The sequence below is a fragment of the Cicer arietinum genome, chromosome 7 (assembly GCF_000331145.2).
Source record: "Cicer arietinum cultivar CDC Frontier isolate Library 1 chromosome 7, Cicar.CDCFrontier_v2.0, whole genome shotgun sequence".
Classification (NCBI taxonomy): Eukaryota; Viridiplantae; Streptophyta; class Magnoliopsida; order Fabales; family Fabaceae; genus Cicer; species Cicer arietinum.
Window position 1 is genome coordinate 48,905,457 of NC_021166.2, and position 21,690 is coordinate 48,927,146.

A 21,690-nucleotide genomic window follows, 5' to 3' on the forward strand; every position below is an offset into this window, starting at 1 on the left:
CATTAATTTAATAAACAACATTAAGCATTAATTTTACCTGTACCCAATGATTCTCGTTAACAAATCCAATTGCTAGTAAAGACTGCCCAAAGGTCTCTTTCGATGGTGATTTGTTTAGCGGGAAAAATGTCATATTCAGATTACGAGACAACGACACCAATATGACATTATATAGTGTTGCTATCACGTAACCCAAGTCTGGTAAAGACATCCACTTATCTTTTCCTTGAGCACCCAATTTTGATATTTTCAATGAGTTCCGCACTGATTCAACATTGTCATCAAAAACATTAGAATAAACATCTTTATGTAGACCAATCTCTTTATCCAATTGTGATCGAACTAAAGCCCAAGATTCTTCGGTCCAACCTAGCAATGCTGCAATTGCACGAAACCCACAATTTCCATCAGCCACAACATCTACTATGTCCTCAATATACGGACGTATATAAGTAGGAAATTGTGTCTTAAAAGAATGTTGAGATGATTGAGATTGTTGCCTTGCAGAACGTTGAGATGATTGAGATGGTTGCCTTGCCTTTGCAGATTCTTGAGAGGCATCAACATACTCCCAATATGAAGGATCACGAGGAGTATCAAATTCTTTTTTCTTTTTACCAGCTCCTTTGGTTCTCACTTTCTCTGGTGGTGCAAGTATTGATGTGGTATGTGGAAATACAACTTCACGCACCTTTGCCTTGAATATCCTTTGACTTATAATATCGTGTGTCTTCATGTACGCTTTCATTGCTTCCAACTCTTCAGAAAAGTCATAATCTGATAAAGATTCTTCATCCTCTAATTCATGTGCAATGCTTAACTGTTTCCAAAAATCATGAATGCTATCTAAAGGGATAGCATTACCATTTATCTGCAACTTAGCCAACTCACAAGCACATGGTAATCCATGAGTTGTTCTAATTGAACAACCACATTCTGTTTTGTTAGTGCCTACAATCTTCACCCTTTCCAACTGGTTATCAATTAATTTCATACACTTTCTTGATACACAGTGATGTAGATTTTGAAAAAATTGTGAATTATACCCGTGCTCAACATCCTTGATGGTTTTCTGAAAAGAAGACTGAATGATACATATTTGGTTCTTCAACATCATATTCACTGCATCCCAGCTTTTACACAAATCACCAAAACTAGTTTGAAGCATGTTTTTCAATCTCCAATGAGCAGACTCAACTCTACAAATAAATTAAATAACACAAATTAAAACAAATCACATAAACTAGTAAATCATGTTTGCTAAAACAACACAATTCATATTTTAAAAATACCTGTTAGATGTTGTGTTCCCCAAATGCATCACTCTATTGGTCCAAACGTTGACAAACCTTTCTTTGTAAGGTGTTAACCATGAATCTTTCACATAATCAACAAAAAGAATAATATCGGCACACAATATCTCAAATTGTTGCAAATGATGATCATACTCTTCCACACTAGTCGAATAGACAATCTTTTTCCATAAATCCATTACTTCTTCTTGTCTATCCTTTTTGACATATTGTTTGCATCTTGCCCCAACATTTTTTTCAATATGAAAACGACATAGCAAATGTATTGAAGTAGGAAACACAACACTAATCGCATTCATCATGGCAAGATCTCTATCAGTCACAATAACTTTAGAAATCAAAGACTCAGATTTGAACAACATTCGTACCTTCTCAAATGCCCAGATGAAGTTATCTTGTCGCTCTTTTTCCAAATAAGCAAACCCAACTGAAAATGTCAAACTAGTAGAAGTGACACCGACTATTTCAAGTAATGGCAACCGATATCTGTTTGTTTTGTATGTGCTATCACATATCAAAACAAAATGAAATGTGTTTAACAACTTTATACAGTCAGGATGCGTCCAAAAAATATCTCTCAAAATATCAGAATTTTCCCGTCTTCTTGTCCAATGCACATAATTTTCTTGTTGTATTAACTTCAACAGATGCTGCATTTCTGTGTACGGACCTCTCAATGATGATCGATAAGTACTCCTTGCTTTATATATTTGACTGGGAATAGTGACAATGGTTTCATTTCTCACTTTCAAAGCATTTAGAATGAATCTGGGTGCAAGCTTATACTTTGTCATATCATTGACAAATTTCCTCTCTTCTTCGTTTAAACGCCCCAAATAGGAATGACCGGTTACAGTATCAAGTAATTCATGATTGTGTGTCCCACAACGAACACTAATATTTTTCATCCTTCACCGACACTTAATGGTACACATCTGAGAGTAAATGGACAGTTTTCCTTATGAGAGCAAGTTACTGATTTTTTTGATTCTGATTTATATCTTCCACCTCTTTCGCATCCCAAAATCAATTTGTCTTTTCTTCCCCTAATTCCGTTTGCTTTATCTGATCGAATGGTAACAATTAAAATTCCATTTTGTCTTCCAATCGCTTTTGCCCATTCAAATACAGCTTCTCGAGAAGAAAATACCTGCAAAATACGTTTCAAATAAAAATTAACTATATAACTATAAGAAATATTTAATTGGTGATGATTCATCAGTAGTTATAATAATACCTGATCAGTGGTGAATTTTTCTGTAGAATCTATAACATTTTTTGAAGCAGAAACATCAACTCTACTCATACCTAATTTCAAAATTAGTAACAAATTTAATTAAATATAATATTTTAAATATTTAATTTAAAAAACATTTAAAAATAATTTCTAACATAAATATTGAATTTAAAAAAAATAATAAAATACATTTCGAAACTTTAACTTAATGAAAAGTTCGAAACTTACATACATTTCGAAACTTTGGTGAAAATGAAAACTTTCGAAGAACAAAATGCATTTCGAAACTTTGGTGAAAATGCAAACTTTCGAAGTACAAAATGCATTTCGAAGATTTGTATGTTTCGAAACTACATTTCGAAGGTTTCATCAAAAGCCAAATGTTCGAAGCATAACTCTATTTCGAAACTTTCAAATGCAAGCAAAGTTTCGAATACTGTCTATTTCAAAAATTTGGCATTTATCCAAAGTTTCGAAAATTTGTCTTTTTTTAAATAAACTGCATTTCGAAGGTTTTAAAATAGCAAAAGTTTCGAGTAACTTACTAAAATTCATTTCGAAAATTTAAACTTTCGAATCCAACATTTTTTTTTGTAAATTTTCGAAGGTGGTGGGGTGTGAAATCTGAATAGTAATTTTTAAAATAATATTATACTGTTTTACAAAGGGGTATTTTAGTCTTTAAAAAATACTGGGGGGGTGGCAGGTCAAATTGGGGGGGTGCCTGGTACAAAACTCATCAAAGTAATGTATTATTGCGGCCTACGCAAAAGTCAAGTTCAATCTTATTCTTTATTTTGACCCAAAAAAAGTTATTTATTTTGATGAAATCTTTATCCCTATACCCAGCGTTTATACCTCTACTCTCACGGCTTCACAATTAATCTGATTTTTTTGCATTTGTCTTTGTATATAAACCACAAAATCCTCTTTTCATCACAAACATTTATGAAACAAAGAGTGCGTAATGTTTTCTAACAATATGATGAATATCATTGTTCGACTCTAATATTTTAAATGTTGTGTACACCATAACTTAAAACATAAAGTGTTGTATTTTATGTTAATTGACTGCATATTGTAAAAGCTATATTAAAATACCACCCAAGATATATTGTGACATAAATCAGTCATACACTCGTATGGTGCTTCAACCACAAAATTTTGTTAAAATATTTACATAGAACATGTAGATACATATTTTATGCTACTTGATCCGCTAATAAAATATTTGACACATAAGGTTTTTCATATGTGATGTCGTTAAGAATGCCTTAGAATTAGATTAGTGAGAGTCTTCTCACTTATGTTCCATATTGTGATTTTAAAATCGATACAAACTTTATATTATTATTATTATTATTATTATTATTTTTTTCTTTTTCAGATTCTCTTATACAAATCATGGTACCTGTAACTGGTATTATGTCCAAGAACTGTAGCAAGAACAACGACAATATTATGGACAACCTCGTTATCAACAATACCATCAAAATCCTCCTAAACCTGATAAAATTTCAAAATTGGAGGATATTATGAACAAGTTTATGCAATAGTCCATGATGAATATGCCAAGTACCAGCATTTCATTTGTTGGTAATAATGATGACATTAATGAAAACTAGTATTGTTGTGAATTGAAAAGTAAGGAAGTTTCACATATGAGGGATATCACACACTAGTAGGGTATATAAGGTGGAGGTATGGTACTTGGGGTGTGCTCCAAGGGGTACCCCAATTTTGTAAAGAAGGAAGAACACATTCCAATCTGACCACCACACACACGCGGGTGCCGCCGACGCCGTCCGACTTGGGCTTGGCCTTGGGTCTTGGCTTTGTGGTGTATTATTATTTTTTAACATATGAAAATTAATAAATTAATTATTTATTTAATTAAATGAATGCTTGCGTTTTTATCTCTAATCGATACGTTAATTACGTAATTGTCCTCCACCGAGTCAACATTGGTATTCGCTTTGTGGTCTATTATTATTTTTTAACGTATGAAAATTAATAAATTAATTATTTATTTAGTTAAATTAATGCTTGCGTTTTTATCTCTAATTGATACGTTAATTACGTAATTGTCCTTCACCGAGTCAACATTCAGCATCTGATCCAATCAATTCCTTGCCCCCTACTTCACGCATCTGTTTTGTTGGTCAAAACCCTAATTGCTGGTCTCACGCGTCAGTTATTGCCTGGTCAAAAACCTAAGTCACGTCTGAGCGCACGTTTGTGTGGTCAAAATTTGAATAACGGAGCACACATTTAGTGGATCGCACGTTTTTATCTCTAATCGATACGTTAATTACGTAATTGTCCTCCATCGAGTCAACATTCAGCATCTGATCCAATCAATTCCTTGCCCCTACTTCACGCATCTGTTTTTTGGGTCAAAACCCTAATTGCTGGTCTCACGCGTCAGTTATTGCCCAGTCAAAAACCTTAGTCACGTCTGAGCGCACATTTGTGTGGTCAAAATCTGAATAACGGAGCACACATTTAGTGGATCACACTTTTCTCACTGATGCAGTCTGATCTCCTCTATAAATAGAGGGCTCTCCTCAGTTGAAAAAGTACACCAAAAGCTCTCGTATCTGAGACATTTCTCTCTTCTCTCTTTTTCTTACTCACTTCTTCTTTTTCTTTTGAGTGGTCTTAGTGTCATATTACGAGTGGCAGTCATTCGACTGTCATATTGAGGGTGTAATTCTAGAATAGTTTTCTACGGTGCAGTAGAATTCCGATACAGTGATATGAGCTGTTTTATCTTGGGGACTTCGTGGTTGATAGTCTACCTTGCACAATTTGGGCAGTGCCTCGAAACGTCTTAAAGAGAGCGATCTAGTTCGCGACTCAACCCAGTAATATTGTCGATGACATAAATTGTTTTTCGAAGTTTTTAAAATTTAAAAATAACACTCTTGTTAGCTATTTCTTTTTCAGATTCTCTGATACAAACCATGGTTGATCATGATGCCCGTAACTAGTATTATGTCCAAGAATTGTAGCAAGAACAACAAAAATATTATGGACAGCCTCCTTATCAACAATACCATCAACATCCTCCTAAACCTAATAAAATTTCATAATTAGAGGATATTACAAACAAGTTTATGCAATAGTCCATGATGAATATGCTAAGTACCAGCATTTCATTTAGGAATCTTGAATTTCAGGTTGGACAAATAGCCATGAACTTGGCTAAAAGACAAGAAAATATGAACACTCAAACCAATGGAAAATTTGACAAGGTATAGTTGAAAAAGAAAAAAATGGTTGTTGAGAATAAAAAAGAATAAAATGGAGTATTAGTTGAAAATAAAGTAAAAAGATTATGCAGTGAAGAAATAATGAAACATTAGTACTTAGTGTTCTATGTCTTTTTTATGAAACATTAGTACTTAGTGTTCTATGTCTTTTTTATGAAACATTAGTACTTAGTGTTCTTGTGTAACAGAATGAGAGAAGTTTAACGCAAGGCATGATGCGTTCAAGTGAGCATAGGACCAATATGCTAACTCTGATGGAAATTGGTCATATCTTGAATTTCTATGTGCTAAAGTGTGGGGTTATGTGTTTTATGAAGTTCTGTGTGAAATATGGGAGATGTGTGAGATAATTGTAAAATGGATACAGTTGGTGGTGTTTTGAAATCTAAGGAATACCTTAGTGACACAAATTTGTGACATAAATTTGCTTAGCCAATTTTGAATTTGTTAAGTTAATTTTGAATTATTGATAAGTTTGCTAAGCTAATTTTCAATTGGCTAAGTGAATTTTGAAGAATAAAAAATAACTTCCTATAACAAATTTGTTTAGCCAATTTTGAATTGAGAGAAATTTGTAGAAAAATCTTGGCGACTCCTTGTAACAAATTCACTAAGCGGATTTTAAATTGACTAAGCGAAGAAAAATTTAGACGGCTCCCTGCATCAAATTTATTGAGTAAATTGTGAACTAGTTAAGCGAGATTTGAGAAAATTTAGTTTAGAATTCTCTCTCCTCTCTCTTAAATTTGGTAAGCGAAATTTTAATTTTCCAAATGAAATTTTGGACAAATTTTCAGCTGAGATCTCTGTATAAAAATCTTTGAGCAAATTTTTCCTTAGCTAAGCAAATATTTCCACCAACTACACTAATTATTGCATATTAACTGTTATCCATTCAGAACTAGTTTTTCAGGTTAGTATGCAGGAAAGTCATCCAAAATGCAGGAAAGACATCCAAACCTAGAGGCCTTCAGATCAAACATTGCATGGCCTGGGAATAGTCCAATCTTCCTAGAGGGTATGGGATGCAGAGTGCAACAGATTTTTTATAAAGAAGATGAAAGCACACCATGAATTGTGATCTTTAATGTTCTGAATTACCTTCAGTTGTTTAACTTCATACTTTAAGCCTTTTATGCAAATATGATTGAAACATGACTTCAAATGTCAAGGTTTGTGAAATTGTTCAAACTGCTATTTTTTGAGGTCAAATTGTGTGGTTATACTTGAATAATAGCATGAGTATGAACCAAATTACTTTATCAAAGAAAGAAATTTATTTTATTTGATGAAAATTGTTGATATCATGAATCAAATTAGACATAGAAAGGTAAGTTGTATGCGTCTATAGGATTAGATGAATTGAGAATCATCATTGTGTTTACACTAGTGATTTTGCTTTAATATTTGTTCGTCACTATGTGTATGATACATGGATATGATCAAGACAATTGTTTGAGAGTAAACCACTAGGCCTAAAAGGTTACCTATGAGAAGAGCTATGTCAATTTGACAAATCCACTAATTATTGGTCCCAGCCCACATGTTGGAGGGCAAAAATTTCTTGGGTTTTGTACTGTGCACCCCCCCATTTTACCTCCCACCCCCCAAATATTTTTAAAGACTACTTTGCCCTTATTTAATTTGTATAAAATAATAAAAAATTTTACCATTTAAGTTTTCCACCCCCCACTTTCAAAAATTATAAAAAAATTTCTTAACTTTCGAAAATTTCAAACTTTTGAAATGTAATTATGCAGAAAAAATTACTAATTTCGAAACTTTGAAAAACTACCAAACTTTCGAAATGAAAATATTTCAGAAATTTTCGAAACTTTGGATGAATATGAAATTTTCGAAGTGTATTTTTCCAGAAAGTTTCGAAAGTTTGGATGAATTTGAAACTTTCGAAGCACATATACTTCGAAAATTTCAAACCTTCGAAGTAATTCCATTTCGAAAGTTTCAGAAATTTCGAAAATTTATAATATTTTTTTTTAAATTACTGAAACTTCTGAAATTAGATATCAAATTTATTATTATTAATTTATTACTATAAATGTATTACTATAAGGGTGCCATCGTTTGGTCCATTGAGGACTTGAAGGGAATAAATCTGACTTTTTGCATGTACAAAATCCTAATGGAGGACGATCACAAATCAGTTGTACAACCCCAAAAAAGATTGTATCCGACAATGAAAGAAGTGATTAGGAAAGAAGTGGTAAAGCTCCTATAAGCCGATCTCATTTACCCCATCTTAGATAGCTCTTGGGTGAGTCCCGTCCAAGTGGTACCAAAAAAGGGGGGGAACAACCGTCGTCACAAATGAAAAGAACGAGCTAATTCCAACATGAACGATTACAGGGTGGAGAGTTTGTATTGATTATAGAATATTGAACAATGTTATGCGGAAGGATCATTTCCCGCTCCCTTTCATTGACAAGATGCTTGAACGACTAGCTGGACATGAGAATTACTGCTTTCTAGATGGCTACTCAGGGTACAATTAGATAGTTGTAGCACCTGAGGATCAAGAGAAAACCACAGTTACATGTCCGTTTGGGCTATGTAATGCTCCTGCCACTTTTCAAAGGTGCATGATGTCCATATTCTATGATATGATTGAGAAAAATATAAGTATTTATGGACGATTTTTCTGTCTTTGGTTCATCTTTTGATAATTGTTTGATTAATCTATCTCTTGTATTATAAAGGTTCAAAAAATCTAACTTGGACCTAAATTGGGAAAAATGTCATTTTATAGTAAGAGAGGGAATAGTGTTAGGCCATCGAATCTCCCACAAGGGGATCGAGGTTGACAAGGCCAAAGTTGAAGTTATTGAAAAACTTCCCCCTCCTACCAATGAAAAAGGCATTAGAAGCTTTTTAAAAATTGCAACACCGCTTACAAACCTAGTTGTGAAAGACACACCTTTCAAATTCAATGAGGATTGTTTGAATGCTTTTAACAATTTGAAAAATAAGTTGATAACTGCCCCCATTATCACTGCACGTGACTGGTCACTACCTTTTGAAATCGTGTGATGCTAGTGAAAATGCTATCGGGGCAGTATTGGGACAAAGAAAGGATAAGTTGTTGCATGTAATCTATTACGCTAGTCATGTTTCGAATCAGGCGCAACATAATTATGCCACAACTAAAAAAGAATTATTAGTTGTAGTTTACGCTTTGATAAATTTGGATCTTATTTATTAGGATCAAAAGTTATTGTTTACACTGATCATGCTGCCTTGAGGTATTTGCTTGCTAAGCAGGAATCGAAGCCAAGGCTACTCAGGTGGATTCTATTACTACAAGAGTTCGACATTGAGATCCGAGATAAGAAGGGATCAGAGAACACTGTAGCCGACCACCTATCTCGATTGGAGAAAAAGTAGGAGGATGATAACACTAGACCAATACGAGAACAGTTCGCTGATGAACACATCTTCGCAATTACCAAGGCACCTTCGTTCGCTGACTTTGCTAATTTCAAAGTGGGTGAGACAACTCCATCTGATTTCAAATACCAACTACTAAAGAAGTTTATCCATGATGCCAAATTCTATGTATGGGATAAAACCTTTCTGTACAAAAGAGGAGTGGATGGGTTGTTTCGAAGGTGTGTGCCTGAGGAAGAGCAAGAAAAAGTCTTGTGGCACTGCCACAAATCTGATTATGGGGGTCATTTCAGTGGGGATCGAACTGCAACAAAATTTATCCAATTAGGACTATTCTGGCCTTCATTGTTTACAGATGCATTCAACTATGTGAAGAAGTGTGATCGATGCCAAGGTGCTGGTAACATTTCAAAATGAGATGAGATGCCTCAAAATCCTGTATTAGAAGTAGAAGTGTTCGATGTGTGGGGTATTGACTTCGCAACAGGTCATCACATTTCTCAGGAAGAACATACTCGCGCGAACTAGTGGGCAATTTGAAGTATCCAACAGGCACCTTGATGATGCACTTTGAGCCTACCGAGCAACTTTGAAGACCCCTTGGGTATGTCGCCGTATCAAACAGGGTATGGTAAAGCTTGTCATTTGCCTCTTGAACTGGAGCATCGAGCTTTTTGGGCGACGAAGTACTTGAATTTTGACTTGGTCAAGGCAGACAAATCGAGAATTCTTCAGCTTCACGAGTTAGAGGAGTTCTGGAATTCTGCATATGAAAACACCAAGATATATAAAGAAAAAACCAAGAAGTGGCATGACAAAAAAATTAAATTCAAGGAGTTCCAAGAAGGAGAACTAGTTCTTCTTTTCAACTCAAGATTGAAGTTGTTTCCAGGAAATCTAAAGTCAAGATGGTCGGGCCCTTTCAAAATCATCAAGGTATTTCCATATAGTGCTGTGGAGTTGAAAGACACACACTCAAACCAGAACTTCAAGATGAATGGACCAAGACTCAAACCCTACTTAGGGGGAGAGTCAAAACTTTCGATGGAATCCATCAATCTGATCACCACTTGAAGAGTGGAATGTCAAGCTCAAGACACTAAACGAGCGCTTATTGAGAGGCAACCCAAATTCGTATCCTTTGCACGGTATTTTTACATTTCAGTTTCATTTTAATCCATTTAGTTTCAATTTTAGTTATTAATTGCTAGTTCTATTAGTTCTTGATGTTTGGTATGAGCAAGGAATCAAAAAGATGTGTTGGAGATTGATTTTACTATTTGGATTTGCATCATTTGTGCTTGAAGCGTGGCCTTGGCGCCTGAAGCGCATTCCAGGAAGTTTGATACTTCCCAAGCGCGCTTGAGGCACGACCTTTGCGCTTGGAGTGCATCCCAGTAAGTTTGATACTGTCAGCGCGCGTCTGGAGCGCGTCATCCGCGCTTGAAGCATATTTCACTAGTTTTGTCAGTGGTCGCGCACGCCTGAAGCGCGTGTTTCTGCGCTTGAAGCGCATTTCACCAGTTCTATCACTGGCTGCGCACGCCTGAAGTGCATTTCAGGCAGTTGAACACTTTCGCATTCCAAGAAGTTTGATACTATCAGCGTGCATCTGGAGCGCGTCATTTGCGCTTGAAGCGCATTTCACCAGTTCTGTCACTAGCCGCGCGCGCCTGAAGCGCATTTCAGGCAGTTGAACACTGACAGCGCACGCCTGAAGCGCGTCATCCGCGCTTGAAGTGCATTTTCTGCATTTTTTTCACTGTCAACGTACGCTTGGGGCGTGTCCCATGCGCTTGAAGCGCATTTTTCCCAGTTTCCTTAAGGCTGGGTTTTAAAACCCTTGTTCTCACACAAACTTTCCCTCACACAACCCTCCCCTCCCATAAGAGTTAACTGATACACTCATCTCTATTACTACTCCAAGTCTAGTACTCAGTTCAATAGAGGTAAGTTTTCCTCCCCTATCAAGCATTCTTCCATCATCAAGTAAGTTTTCTCAAATTGTTACTATCAACTCCTTCTTGTTCATTCATGTATGTGGGTTATTTGAATACGAGTTTGTGCTAATAGTAGATATTGTTCATTGATGCATGTGGGTTATTTGAATTTGAAATGGTGTTAGTATTAGAGATTGTTCATAGATGCATGTTGGTTGTCTGAAATTAAATGTGTGTCAGTGTTGGAAATTGTCACTTATGACTGTGGATTATTCATGTATTTCATGTTTTGCACATCACCTGTTTGAGAAAATGACACAACCACTTTTGAATCCTAATTACCACAAAATTTGTACTGCACCCCAACTGTTTGAGAAAGTAACACAACCACTTTTGAATCCTAATTTATCAAAGGTAAATTTATGTGCATTGTTATCATTTAGAATTTTGTTGGATAAATTCAGGGCAATTGTTGTGGTTATTTTTTCAAGGGGAGACATGTTCAAACTAATTATCTTTAACCTTGAATATTTTGAATCCTGGATGTGCTTAATTTTTTTGCATGACCTAATGGCAACCCAATATAAAGCGAAATGCATTAAGGTCACAAATGCATCTTCCTCCCAATCACACGATACATTGTTATTCAAGACCATGACAACGCAAGAGTATCTTGCCAAACTCCCCACATTCAAAAAGTTTGTGAGTGAGAAGCATTTTAAGTTGGAAGCCAATGAATTTGTTGACGTCTAGGCAATGATTGCTGCCAGAGGATGGGAGAAGCTGACCACATTTATCACCATAGCGAGAAAATCCTTAGGAGTGGAATTATTCTCCAATGCCTCTAATCTGAAGTCTGACAAACCATTCCTACATGATCAATTTGTGAGTTATGTATGGGGAAAAGGGTGTCCTTCACGGCTCAAGTCATCAATGCCATCTTTGATCTGCCGAACTATACAGTCTGCTGCTTTCAAGCTATAGAGGATAATATTATAAAAATAGACACTCAAGATATCTTACACATCTTATGTAGACCAGACACATATTGGGTATGAAATTAAGATGGCTCACCTAGAAAATTTCGTTCGTTGGATCTCACCCCAATTGCAAAATCATGGAGCACCTTTGTTCATCATACCCTACTACCATGTTCAAATGTGTTAGATATAACATTTCAGAGAGCATGTCTACTAACCGCTATCATAAAAGGGCGAAATAATTAATGCGGGCATGCTAATAGCTCATGATCTTAGGGGGACAATGATTCTTGATCCTCCGACATGCTACTTACATGATGCTTCCCTGATAAGAAAACTTTTTGAGCAGGTGAGGGTGTTACCTAAACAAGGTGAAGAAATGGTGAAACCTAATACCCCAATAACTTCTAGGTGGATAGAAAAACACTATGATTCCGACAGACTATCCTGGTGCTCCACAAGAAGCAATGACGTCCGTCCAGCTCGACTCGGCTCGGCCCGCACCTTTCTCTCTGATCCAATTATGGATTTCCTCTATAAATAGAGGGCTCTCAGTTGGAAAAGCACACCAAAAGCTCTATGTATCTGAGGTTTTTCTCTCTTCTCACCTTTTCTTACTCACTTCTACTTTTTATTTTGAGTGGTCTTAGTGCCATATTACTAGTAGTAGTCATTCGATTGCTATATTGAGGGTGTAATTCTAGAACGGTTTTCTACGATGTAGTAGAACTCCGATACAATGATCTAGACTGTTTTATCCTGGAGACTTCGTGGTTGATAATCTGCCTTGCACAATTTGGGCAATGCCTCAAAATCTTAAAACGAGCGACCTAGTCCGCGACTCAACCCAGTAATAATGTCAGTGGCATAAATTGTTTTTCAAAGTTTTCAAAATTCTAAAATAACTATTTTAGGATGTTTTTATACTGCCATGTTTACCGAAGAAATTATTGTGACATGTTCTTCTGTTTCTAACTGCAACAAACCGTTTTGGTTTGAGGGAAGTGACTTCAAACGATTACAACAAAAGAAGTTATTTTTTATAACCACAAAAAAGCTTACCAACGTTCTGAAGGATGAAATTCCTGTTGTTCCAGAAGAAGCTGAACAAACAGAAAAAAGATATGAAAACTGCTGAATTAATCCAATGGGAACATAATGATTACTTATGTAAGAATTTTATTCTTAATGGACTTGCTGATGATCTGTATGATTACTACAATTCCGACAACAATACTGCTAAACAGGTTTGTGATGCTCTAAAGAAGAAATATGACACTAAGGAAGCTGGAGCCAAAAAGTATGTTGTTAGCCGCTACCTCAAATATCAAATGACAGATCAATCGAAGCTTAGTCTCATGAAATCCAGAAAATTGCTCACAGAATTATCTCTGAAGGACTGTCCCTAAATGAACAATTTTAAATTGTTGTTCTTATTGACAAACAGCCCCCTACTTGGAAAGACTTTAAAAATTCTCTTAAGCATAAAACAAAAGAATTCTATCTAGAAAGTCTGATAACCCGCCTTAGAATTGAGGTGGAATCTTGAGAGCAAGACCATAAAGATGAAGTTCTTCTTGTGGCAAATAATAAGAAAAAGAAATTCATCAGAGCAGTTCTGAAGCCAAACGGAAAACAACTAAAGAATCAGAATCGCACTTTAAAGAACAACAACAAGAATGGGAACCCTCAAAAGGTCCTAATTATAAGGCAACAACCACCTCCTGGAAATGAATCTCGCCCACCTTTTCTCTGTTTTCATTATGGGAAAGAGGGTCAAATGGCACGCAAGTGTAGAAGCAAGCTTGAACCTTCTAATCAGGCTAACTTGGTAGAAGAGCAATCCATTGCTATGATAATTGAGATCAACCTTGTTGGTGGATCAGATGGATTGTGAATAAACATTGGCGCCTCACACCATTTCTGTTATGATCATGTTATGTTTAAATCATACACTGTTGCTGAAGATAAGAAAGTGTCGTTGGAGACTCCCACACCACTAATGTTGCTAGTATTGGAGATGTGAAACTAATATTCACCTTTGGAATTACCTTAATTCTGAATGATGTCATGCACACTCCAGAGATAAGGAAGAATCTGGTTTCTAGGTTTCTTCTCAATAAGGCAGAGTTTACTCAGTCTATAGGGGCATATTTGTACCCCATTTCTAAAAATGGTATTTTTGTTGGGAAATGGTACGCCATTGATGGCTTGTTTAAATTAAATGTTGAAATCAATAAAATGTCTCCTTCAACTTACATGTGTGATTTTAATATTTGGCATGCTAGACTATGTCATATGAACAAACGTGTGATTTCAAACTTAAGTAACCTAGGTTTAATTCCAAAGTTATCTTTAAAGGATTTTGAAAAATGTGATTTTTGCAGTCAAGCTAAAATAACTAAGAGTTCACATAAAACAGTAGTTAGAGAATCTGAACCTTTAAACTTAATATACTCTGATATATGTGAACTTGATGGGACGTTAACCAGAAATGGAAAGCATTATTTCATAACTTTTATTAACGATTGTTCTGATTACACTTTTGTAAATGTGATGAAAAATAAAAATGAAGCACTTGACATGTTTAAGATCTTTGTAACTGAAATTGAAAATCAATTTAGTAAAAAGATTAAGAGGTTTTGTAGTGATAGAGGACAGAATATGATTCCAGTTTATTTAATGTGTTTTATAAGACACAAGGAATTATACATAAAACTACTGCATCATATTCACCTGAAATGAATGGTAAAGCTGAAAGAAATAATAGAACTCTTACTGAACTAGTTGTTGCTATTATACTTAACTCTGGTGTTGCATCTCACTGGTGGGTGGAAATTATTTTGATTGTTTGCTATGTTTTGAATAGAATACCTAAATCTAAAAACAAAACATCTCTTTATGAGATAATGAAGAAAAGACCACCTAACTTGTCTTATCTTCGAACATGGGGTCTTTTGGCTTATGTCAGAATCCTCGATCCCAAGCGAATTAAATTCGCTAATAGAGCTTATGAATGTGTATTCATTGGGTATTCACTACAAGAAAAAAAAAAAAATTTGCGGCGGTTAAAAAGAGGGTTTGCGGCGGTTGTAACCGTCGCTATATTTTTTTTGAGGCAGTTTGAACCGTCGCAAACCTAATAATTTAAAATAAAAAAAATATGATACAATTTTTTTCCTCTTTTTAATCAATTAAAATAAAAAATATTCATAAATACCATCCACATAATTTAAATACATAATTAATAACTATTATACCTAAATCCAATTTATATAATTTTTTCAAAAGAAATAATACCAATTCATACATTGAAGTTAACTAAAACAATAAATAAAGTAGTTTAAATATTCAAAACATTAGTGAAGTAGCTAAAAATACAAAACAACTCCATCAAACTTAGAAGTTCATCCAAATATCTAATTAGTCCCTAATGATGTTGTTCCACGATCATCAAGTTGGTGGCTGGACTCAGATGAATGTCTACCATCTATTGGCGATTTTATGTCCATTGCCTGAAGAAAAAAAAGTATATATTAACCTCAATGAATATTGATAAATATTGTCAAAACTAATTAAATAAATTTCTCTTATAGCTATAAGAAATCTTTACACAATTGATATTTTTAATCAAAGACAAACAGCTCTCACAAGATTTTTTAAATAGGTTTGCTATGAAAATAATTTTACCTGTTTGTTTCTAGAATTTTGCATTTGCAACAACAAGAAAGCAATTTGCTCCTTCAACATATCAACTTCAGCTATCATTGTATCTGTCTTACGCCTGACATAAAACAGATTTCTTGTCGTATATTTTTAACCGCCTAATGTTATCCTTTTTTTTCAGCATTCTATAGTCCTATAAGAGATAACAATATTTCTTGCTTGAAGAAAATGCTGCAATTAAATCAAATTTAAAACATAACAAGGTGGTGTCTTTTGAAGAAAGTAGTCCATTTAACAAAGGACATGCATAGACATATAAACATAAATATAAAATTCAATTTTCATGTAAAATCTAAAACTAAAAATTTAGTATTATAAAAAGGGAAAGTAGGTCTAATGTAATCAAAGGTCCTTTAGGAAACATTGATGTTGTTTAGGACCAACGGTGCACTTGGTAAACAATAGTTCAAACTTGAATTGAATGACTACATGACAGTATAGTGTAGGAAAAGACAATTAGAAGGAAATGAACTCTTCTAAGGCTGAAATATTTGAAGAACCAAAATCAAAGCTGAAATTATTGATAGGAGTCGTATGCTTTCGTCATATCTAATATCGCAACAATCATTGAAATTCATTGTAAAATGGAACTAAAATCTAAAAGCAACAATCACTAACAAATTAACAATATGTAGGTCACGAGATCGAAAACTTACCAAGTGAAAATGAACAACAACACTCAAATGAGATCCAAAATCAGTGAATCTAACTCTGAAAAATTCCTGAAATTTAAAACATTGCAAGAAAAATATTTACGAATGAAATCGAATCAAGATCAAAAAAGAGATGAGAGTCTGTAACTTAGACTACAATAAAAAAAAAATGAATACCAACCTTTAGAACAGATTACCTTTTTTTTTTAATCAATTTTCACAACTTTACATACCACACAAGTTCAACTAGAAATTCAAGTAAAGGCAAAAAAACATAACATTAGGCTCCTATTACAAACCTAAGAAACCTTAGAGTAAAGCCTTATCACTTTCATTCTTCTCAATGCCATGGAACTCTAGCTCTAGTTATGTTGTGTCTACTAGTGTTGTATTAATCATAAAATTTGTGTTCACCTTTGCTTTTGTCAGATCTCAGCAATGCAGATTATCCACATGACATTATCAAGGTGTCTCTAGATTCATTACTAGATATCAAACACAATACCAATTGTATGATTGTCAATACAGTACCTATCTCATTTGGTACCTAAAATATCAAACACAAATGTAGGTATACAAATATAAGTCAACAGAATAAACATCTGAGTTCCAAAACTAAAATGAATATTTCAGAAAGAAACAGAAAAAAATGAGCTGAAAAAAGACTCTTACATAAAAGAAAGCATCATCACTGAGCAACCCATAAAGAAGGAATGAGGCGCTTATTAGGAATGTGGAAAGCAAAAGACAAAATGGCATAAACTCGAGACTCTTCGTGCGAATGACCAATTTCTGGGAAATTTTATAGATAAATAATTTCACCAAACTTGAAAACTAGTAAAACTCAATATTACATTGATATATCTAGGAAGTGTAAAACCTACGATTATAAACAATGGAGAGGCAAACATTGAAATCAGAGAAGCACAACTCAAGAATCCAACAAACATTCGGCGCATGGAACTATAGGTTATTTTCAAACTCCCAACTAGTATGATCCCACATATTCCCAAAACTGCCAGCAATAATCCAAACATTCTCACCTATCAAATGACAGTATACAATAGCACATATCAGTTACAATTAACAAACCTATGTTTTATGTAAAATTTGTTACAAATTTCCATATTATCAATAAATTAACCAACCTTTCTTGCTTTCTCAGCATACACTAAGAACAGAACAATGTACACAAACTGAAAAGCTGCTCCAATTGAATTAACAGTTGTAACCAACACATTATTAGATGATATAAAGGTGTCCCAAACCACAAGCAGTTCAATAGAGAATAAATATATGGCAATCTTGAGAACATTTATTTTGACCCATTTATGATAATTTTCCTAAATGTGGGTGTATTGTTCACAAAATAATAAAGAGTTAATAGTCAAAGGATAGACATCAAATTCTTATATGCTTAATTTTTTTATTTAAAAAAAATTAATTTATGAAACTTACATTGGGGAAAGAAAAAGTATCAGCAATACCAGCTGCATCCATGTGATAAAAATATCCATGACACATAGAGAAAGAATAAGTACCAGCAATACCAGTTGCATCATTGCCAACTTCACAAATGGAATAACCATTAAACAGAGACATGATAGGTTGCAAATTGTTTCATGGTCATAACTTTAAACACTTGAAACATCAACTCATCATTATCAGTGTATACAAAACTAACCCATACGCTAACATATTCTAAACATGGGCAAAATGATAGGTTGTAAAACTACTATGCTTGGTTAAAATTTGGGATTGTATATAAGTTTGTATCTCTAATCTTAGCTAGCATAACTTGTAAGCTCACCTATTTTCCATAGTGATCAGTGTGCTTAGAAGAGAACACAAATTGATAAATGAATGCAAATGAAAATACCAAATCGCAGAAAAGAGAACATAAATAGAAGAGAATATAAATATCAGAAAGCAGAAAATAAGTTGAAATAGATACAATACACAGAAAACTGAAAGTACCTCGTCGTTCGGTAACACTACATGCGACCATTCTCCTCCTGTTTCACAGAAATGGTATTCAAAGCAAAAAATCAGCACCCTTAGAACAGTGTAATCAAAACCCTAACAACGAAAAGGAAATCGTACCATAAGTTGCAACAAACGGAGATTGAATGGAACACTAGTAAGAGATAAAAGTGAAATTGTGAAAGCAAGGATATTTGGGGGAGATTGAAGTTTTAGGGATTTGAGAGATTTGAGGGAAGCAAATCAGAACACCGAGACTTTGGAAATCACTGTTTTGAATAAAATTTCTTGTAAGTTAGGTGTCGCAAACCCTTTGTAATGAAGAAAATCATATTGTATACAAGAACACAAATAAAATACCCAGCTAATGAGATTCACTATCAACCAACACCAAGCATTAAAAGATAAATGTCATGAAGCTTACCGCATAGAAGAGAATTTGCTTCAGCTCCAGATATGGAGAGATCAAACTTCCGCATAGGGAGATCGAGGGGTTTGGGAATTTTGAGGGAAACAAATTTGGGAGAAAGGGGTTTTTGGTTTGGGGAGAAAAGGGTCACAGAGATATGAGAAGAATTTTAGAGAGTGGGACTTGCAAAAAATGGGACGCGGGATTGGAAAAAAACTAGCGCCTCTTAGTTTTGCTTAGAAATGCAGCGGCGGTTGTTTAGCACCGTCGTAGGAAGTGTCGCAAAGAGAGAGCTGCGACGGTTTTTTGGCACCCGTCGCAATCCATCTGTCGCAAAACTAAAAATTTCTTGTAGTGATTCAGTAAACAATAAAGCGTATAGGTTCTATGACCTAAATGCAAAAGTAATCATATAATCTAATAATGTTGACTTCTATGAAAATAAATTCCTTTTCAAATCAAGAAATATTGGGGGCAACGAACCTAGTCAAGTTCTTGTGACAAGAAGCATTGAAAGCAACTACCAAGGCAAAATAGAAACTCGAAGAAGTAAGAGAGTTAGAGTTGCTAAAGATTATAGAGCCGAATATTTGGCCTATAACTTAGAAGAGGATCCTGCAATTCTAAAAGAAGTTTTATCATCATTGGATGTTGATTTATGGCAAGAAGCTATAAATGATGAAATGGATTCTCTAGAGTCTAACAAGACCTGACATTTAGTAGACTTGCCTCCTGGTTGCAAACCAATAGATTGTAAATGGATCTTGAAAAAGAAACTAAAACTCTATGGAACTGTTGATAAATACAAGGCACGCCTTGTAGCCAAAGGTTTTAGACAAAGAGAAAATATAGATTTCTTCGACACTTTTTCACTAGTCACTAGAATAACATCCATTAGGGTGCTCATATCACTTGTGGTTATTCATAATCTGGTGATACACCAAATGGATCTTAAAATAAGTTTTTTAAATGGTGACCTGGAAGAAGAAGTTTATATGGAACAACCTGAAGATTTTATAATTCATTGACAAGAACACAAGGTCTGTAAGTTGGATAAGTCTCTGTATGGTCTTAAACAAGCTCCTAAACAATGGCATGAGAAATTTGATAACTTGATTATATTGAATGAGTTTAAAGTAAATGAAAGTGACAAATATATTTATTACAAATCTGAAAATGGCATTTGCACTATCATGTGTCTCTATGTAGACGACTTACTCATATTTGGTTCAAACATTCATGCTGTAAATAATGTGAAATCTTTGTTGAGTAACAACTTTGATATGAAATACCTCGGATAAGCAAATGTAATCCTTGGAATCAAAATTAGTAGGTCAGAAAAGGGAATTTCTTTGGATCAATCTCACTAGGTTGAAAAGATCCTAAAGAAATGTAATTACTTTGGCTGTAAACCTGTTTACACATCATATGATCCAAGTGTGAAGCTTTTCTAGAACACTGGTCAAAGTGTTAGACAAACTGATTATGCGAGCATCATTGACAGCCTCAAGTATGCCACTGATTGTACTAGACTCCAGATTGCCTACGTCATGGGATTGTTGTGCAGGTTTACTAGTAGACCTAGTATGGAGCATTGATACGTTATCAAAAGAGTCATGAGATACCTTAAAAGGACCATGAGTCGAATTACATTATCAAATATTTCGTGTCATTCTTGAAGGATACAGTGATGCTGATTGGAACACCTTATTAGATGACTCCAAAGCAACCAGTGGCTATATTTTCACTATAGCTGGTGCTGTTGTATCTTAGAAATCAAAGAAACAGAAGATACTGGCTTAGTCCACTATGGAGTATGAAATGATAACACTAGCTACTGCTAATGAAGAAGCAAGCTCGTTGAGATGTTTGCTAGCAGAGATCCCTTTGTCGAAAAAATATATGCCAACTGTGTTGATCCACTACGATAGTACCGCGACTATTGCAAAAATTAAGAATCTTTATTACAATGGTAAGAGACGACAAATGTGTCGTAAGCACACCACTGTTAGAGAATTACTTTCTAAAGGAACGGTAATAGTGGATCATGTACACACTGATAAAAATTTAGCAGATCCTTTGACGAAAGGATCAGCTAGAGAGAAACTCCTTAATACACCCAAAAGGGTGGGACTATTGCCTATAGATGAATGAGTCACTTATGATGGTAACCCGGCCTAAAAGACTTGAGATCTGATGACTCTTTATCATATGTATATTTTTCATTGTTTTTAGTCTTATTTATCTTTTATTCATTAGTTAATTTAAGGAGTTATTAGATATATTTTATTAATTTTATTTCTTTGATTTAATGAGATGTTTAAGTTCTTATTTCCTTGATTAAGTAGAGATTTTTCAGAGTTTTGCGTTGTTACTTTGTTTTAATGCGGTGCTGAATTTTGGTGAGAAATCAACATGACCTATATATAGTATTTCAGCCATATCTAGAGTTGTAGATGTACAATTGGAGTCAAATCAAGTGAAAATGAAAGCTAAGATCCATAGCTACAACTTTCACGAAGACACTAGAACCCGATTCAGACTCAAGAAGAGAAAAATGCATAAAAACATCAAATAGAAGTTGTACGCCTGAAGCGCAACAACCGTGCCTGAGGCTCATTTTCAAGCAGAAGCCTCTATCGACACACGCTTGAATCGCAAAAGTTGCGCCTGGGGCGTGTGGCACATGACAACATTCGTTAAAATGAATTTTTTCACTTTATATGGATCTTTTTGACTATTGGGAAATTGAGTGACTTTTGCCCTAGC

At 34.6% G+C, this 21,690-nt stretch overlaps 1 protein-coding gene and 1 pseudogene across 1 annotated transcript; both read right to left on the reverse strand.

The window, feature by feature from the left end:
- Positions 1 to 7: 7 nt before the first annotated feature.
- LOC140918836 (uncharacterized) lies at positions 8 to 2,020 on the reverse strand. Its single transcript, XM_073363635.1, has 2 exons — positions 1,293 to 2,020; positions 8 to 1,199 (listed from the first exon to the last, which is right to left on the reverse strand). The coding sequence occupies exons 1-2, from the start codon at positions 1,967 to 1,969 to the stop codon at positions 8 to 10; spliced, it is 1,869 nt and encodes a 622-aa protein (XP_073219736.1). The 5' UTR covers positions 1,970 to 2,020.
- A 14,511-nt stretch (positions 2,021 to 16,531) lies between these two features.
- On the reverse strand, positions 16,532 to 18,131 carry LOC101509242 (bidirectional sugar transporter SWEET2-like; annotated as a pseudogene).
- Between the last annotated feature and the right edge of the window lie 3,559 nt (positions 18,132 to 21,690).

Excerpts from the sequence above, each read along its gene's own strand:
- LOC140918836 (XM_073363635.1), bottom strand. The coding sequence starts at position 1,969 with ATGCAGCATCTGTTGAAGTTAATACAACAAGAAAATTATGTGCATTGG. Across the intron at positions 1,200-1,292 it reads GGGAACACAACATCTAACAG|AGTTGAGTCTGCTCATTGGA; the intron begins GTATTTTTAAAA and ends ATTTATTTGTAG.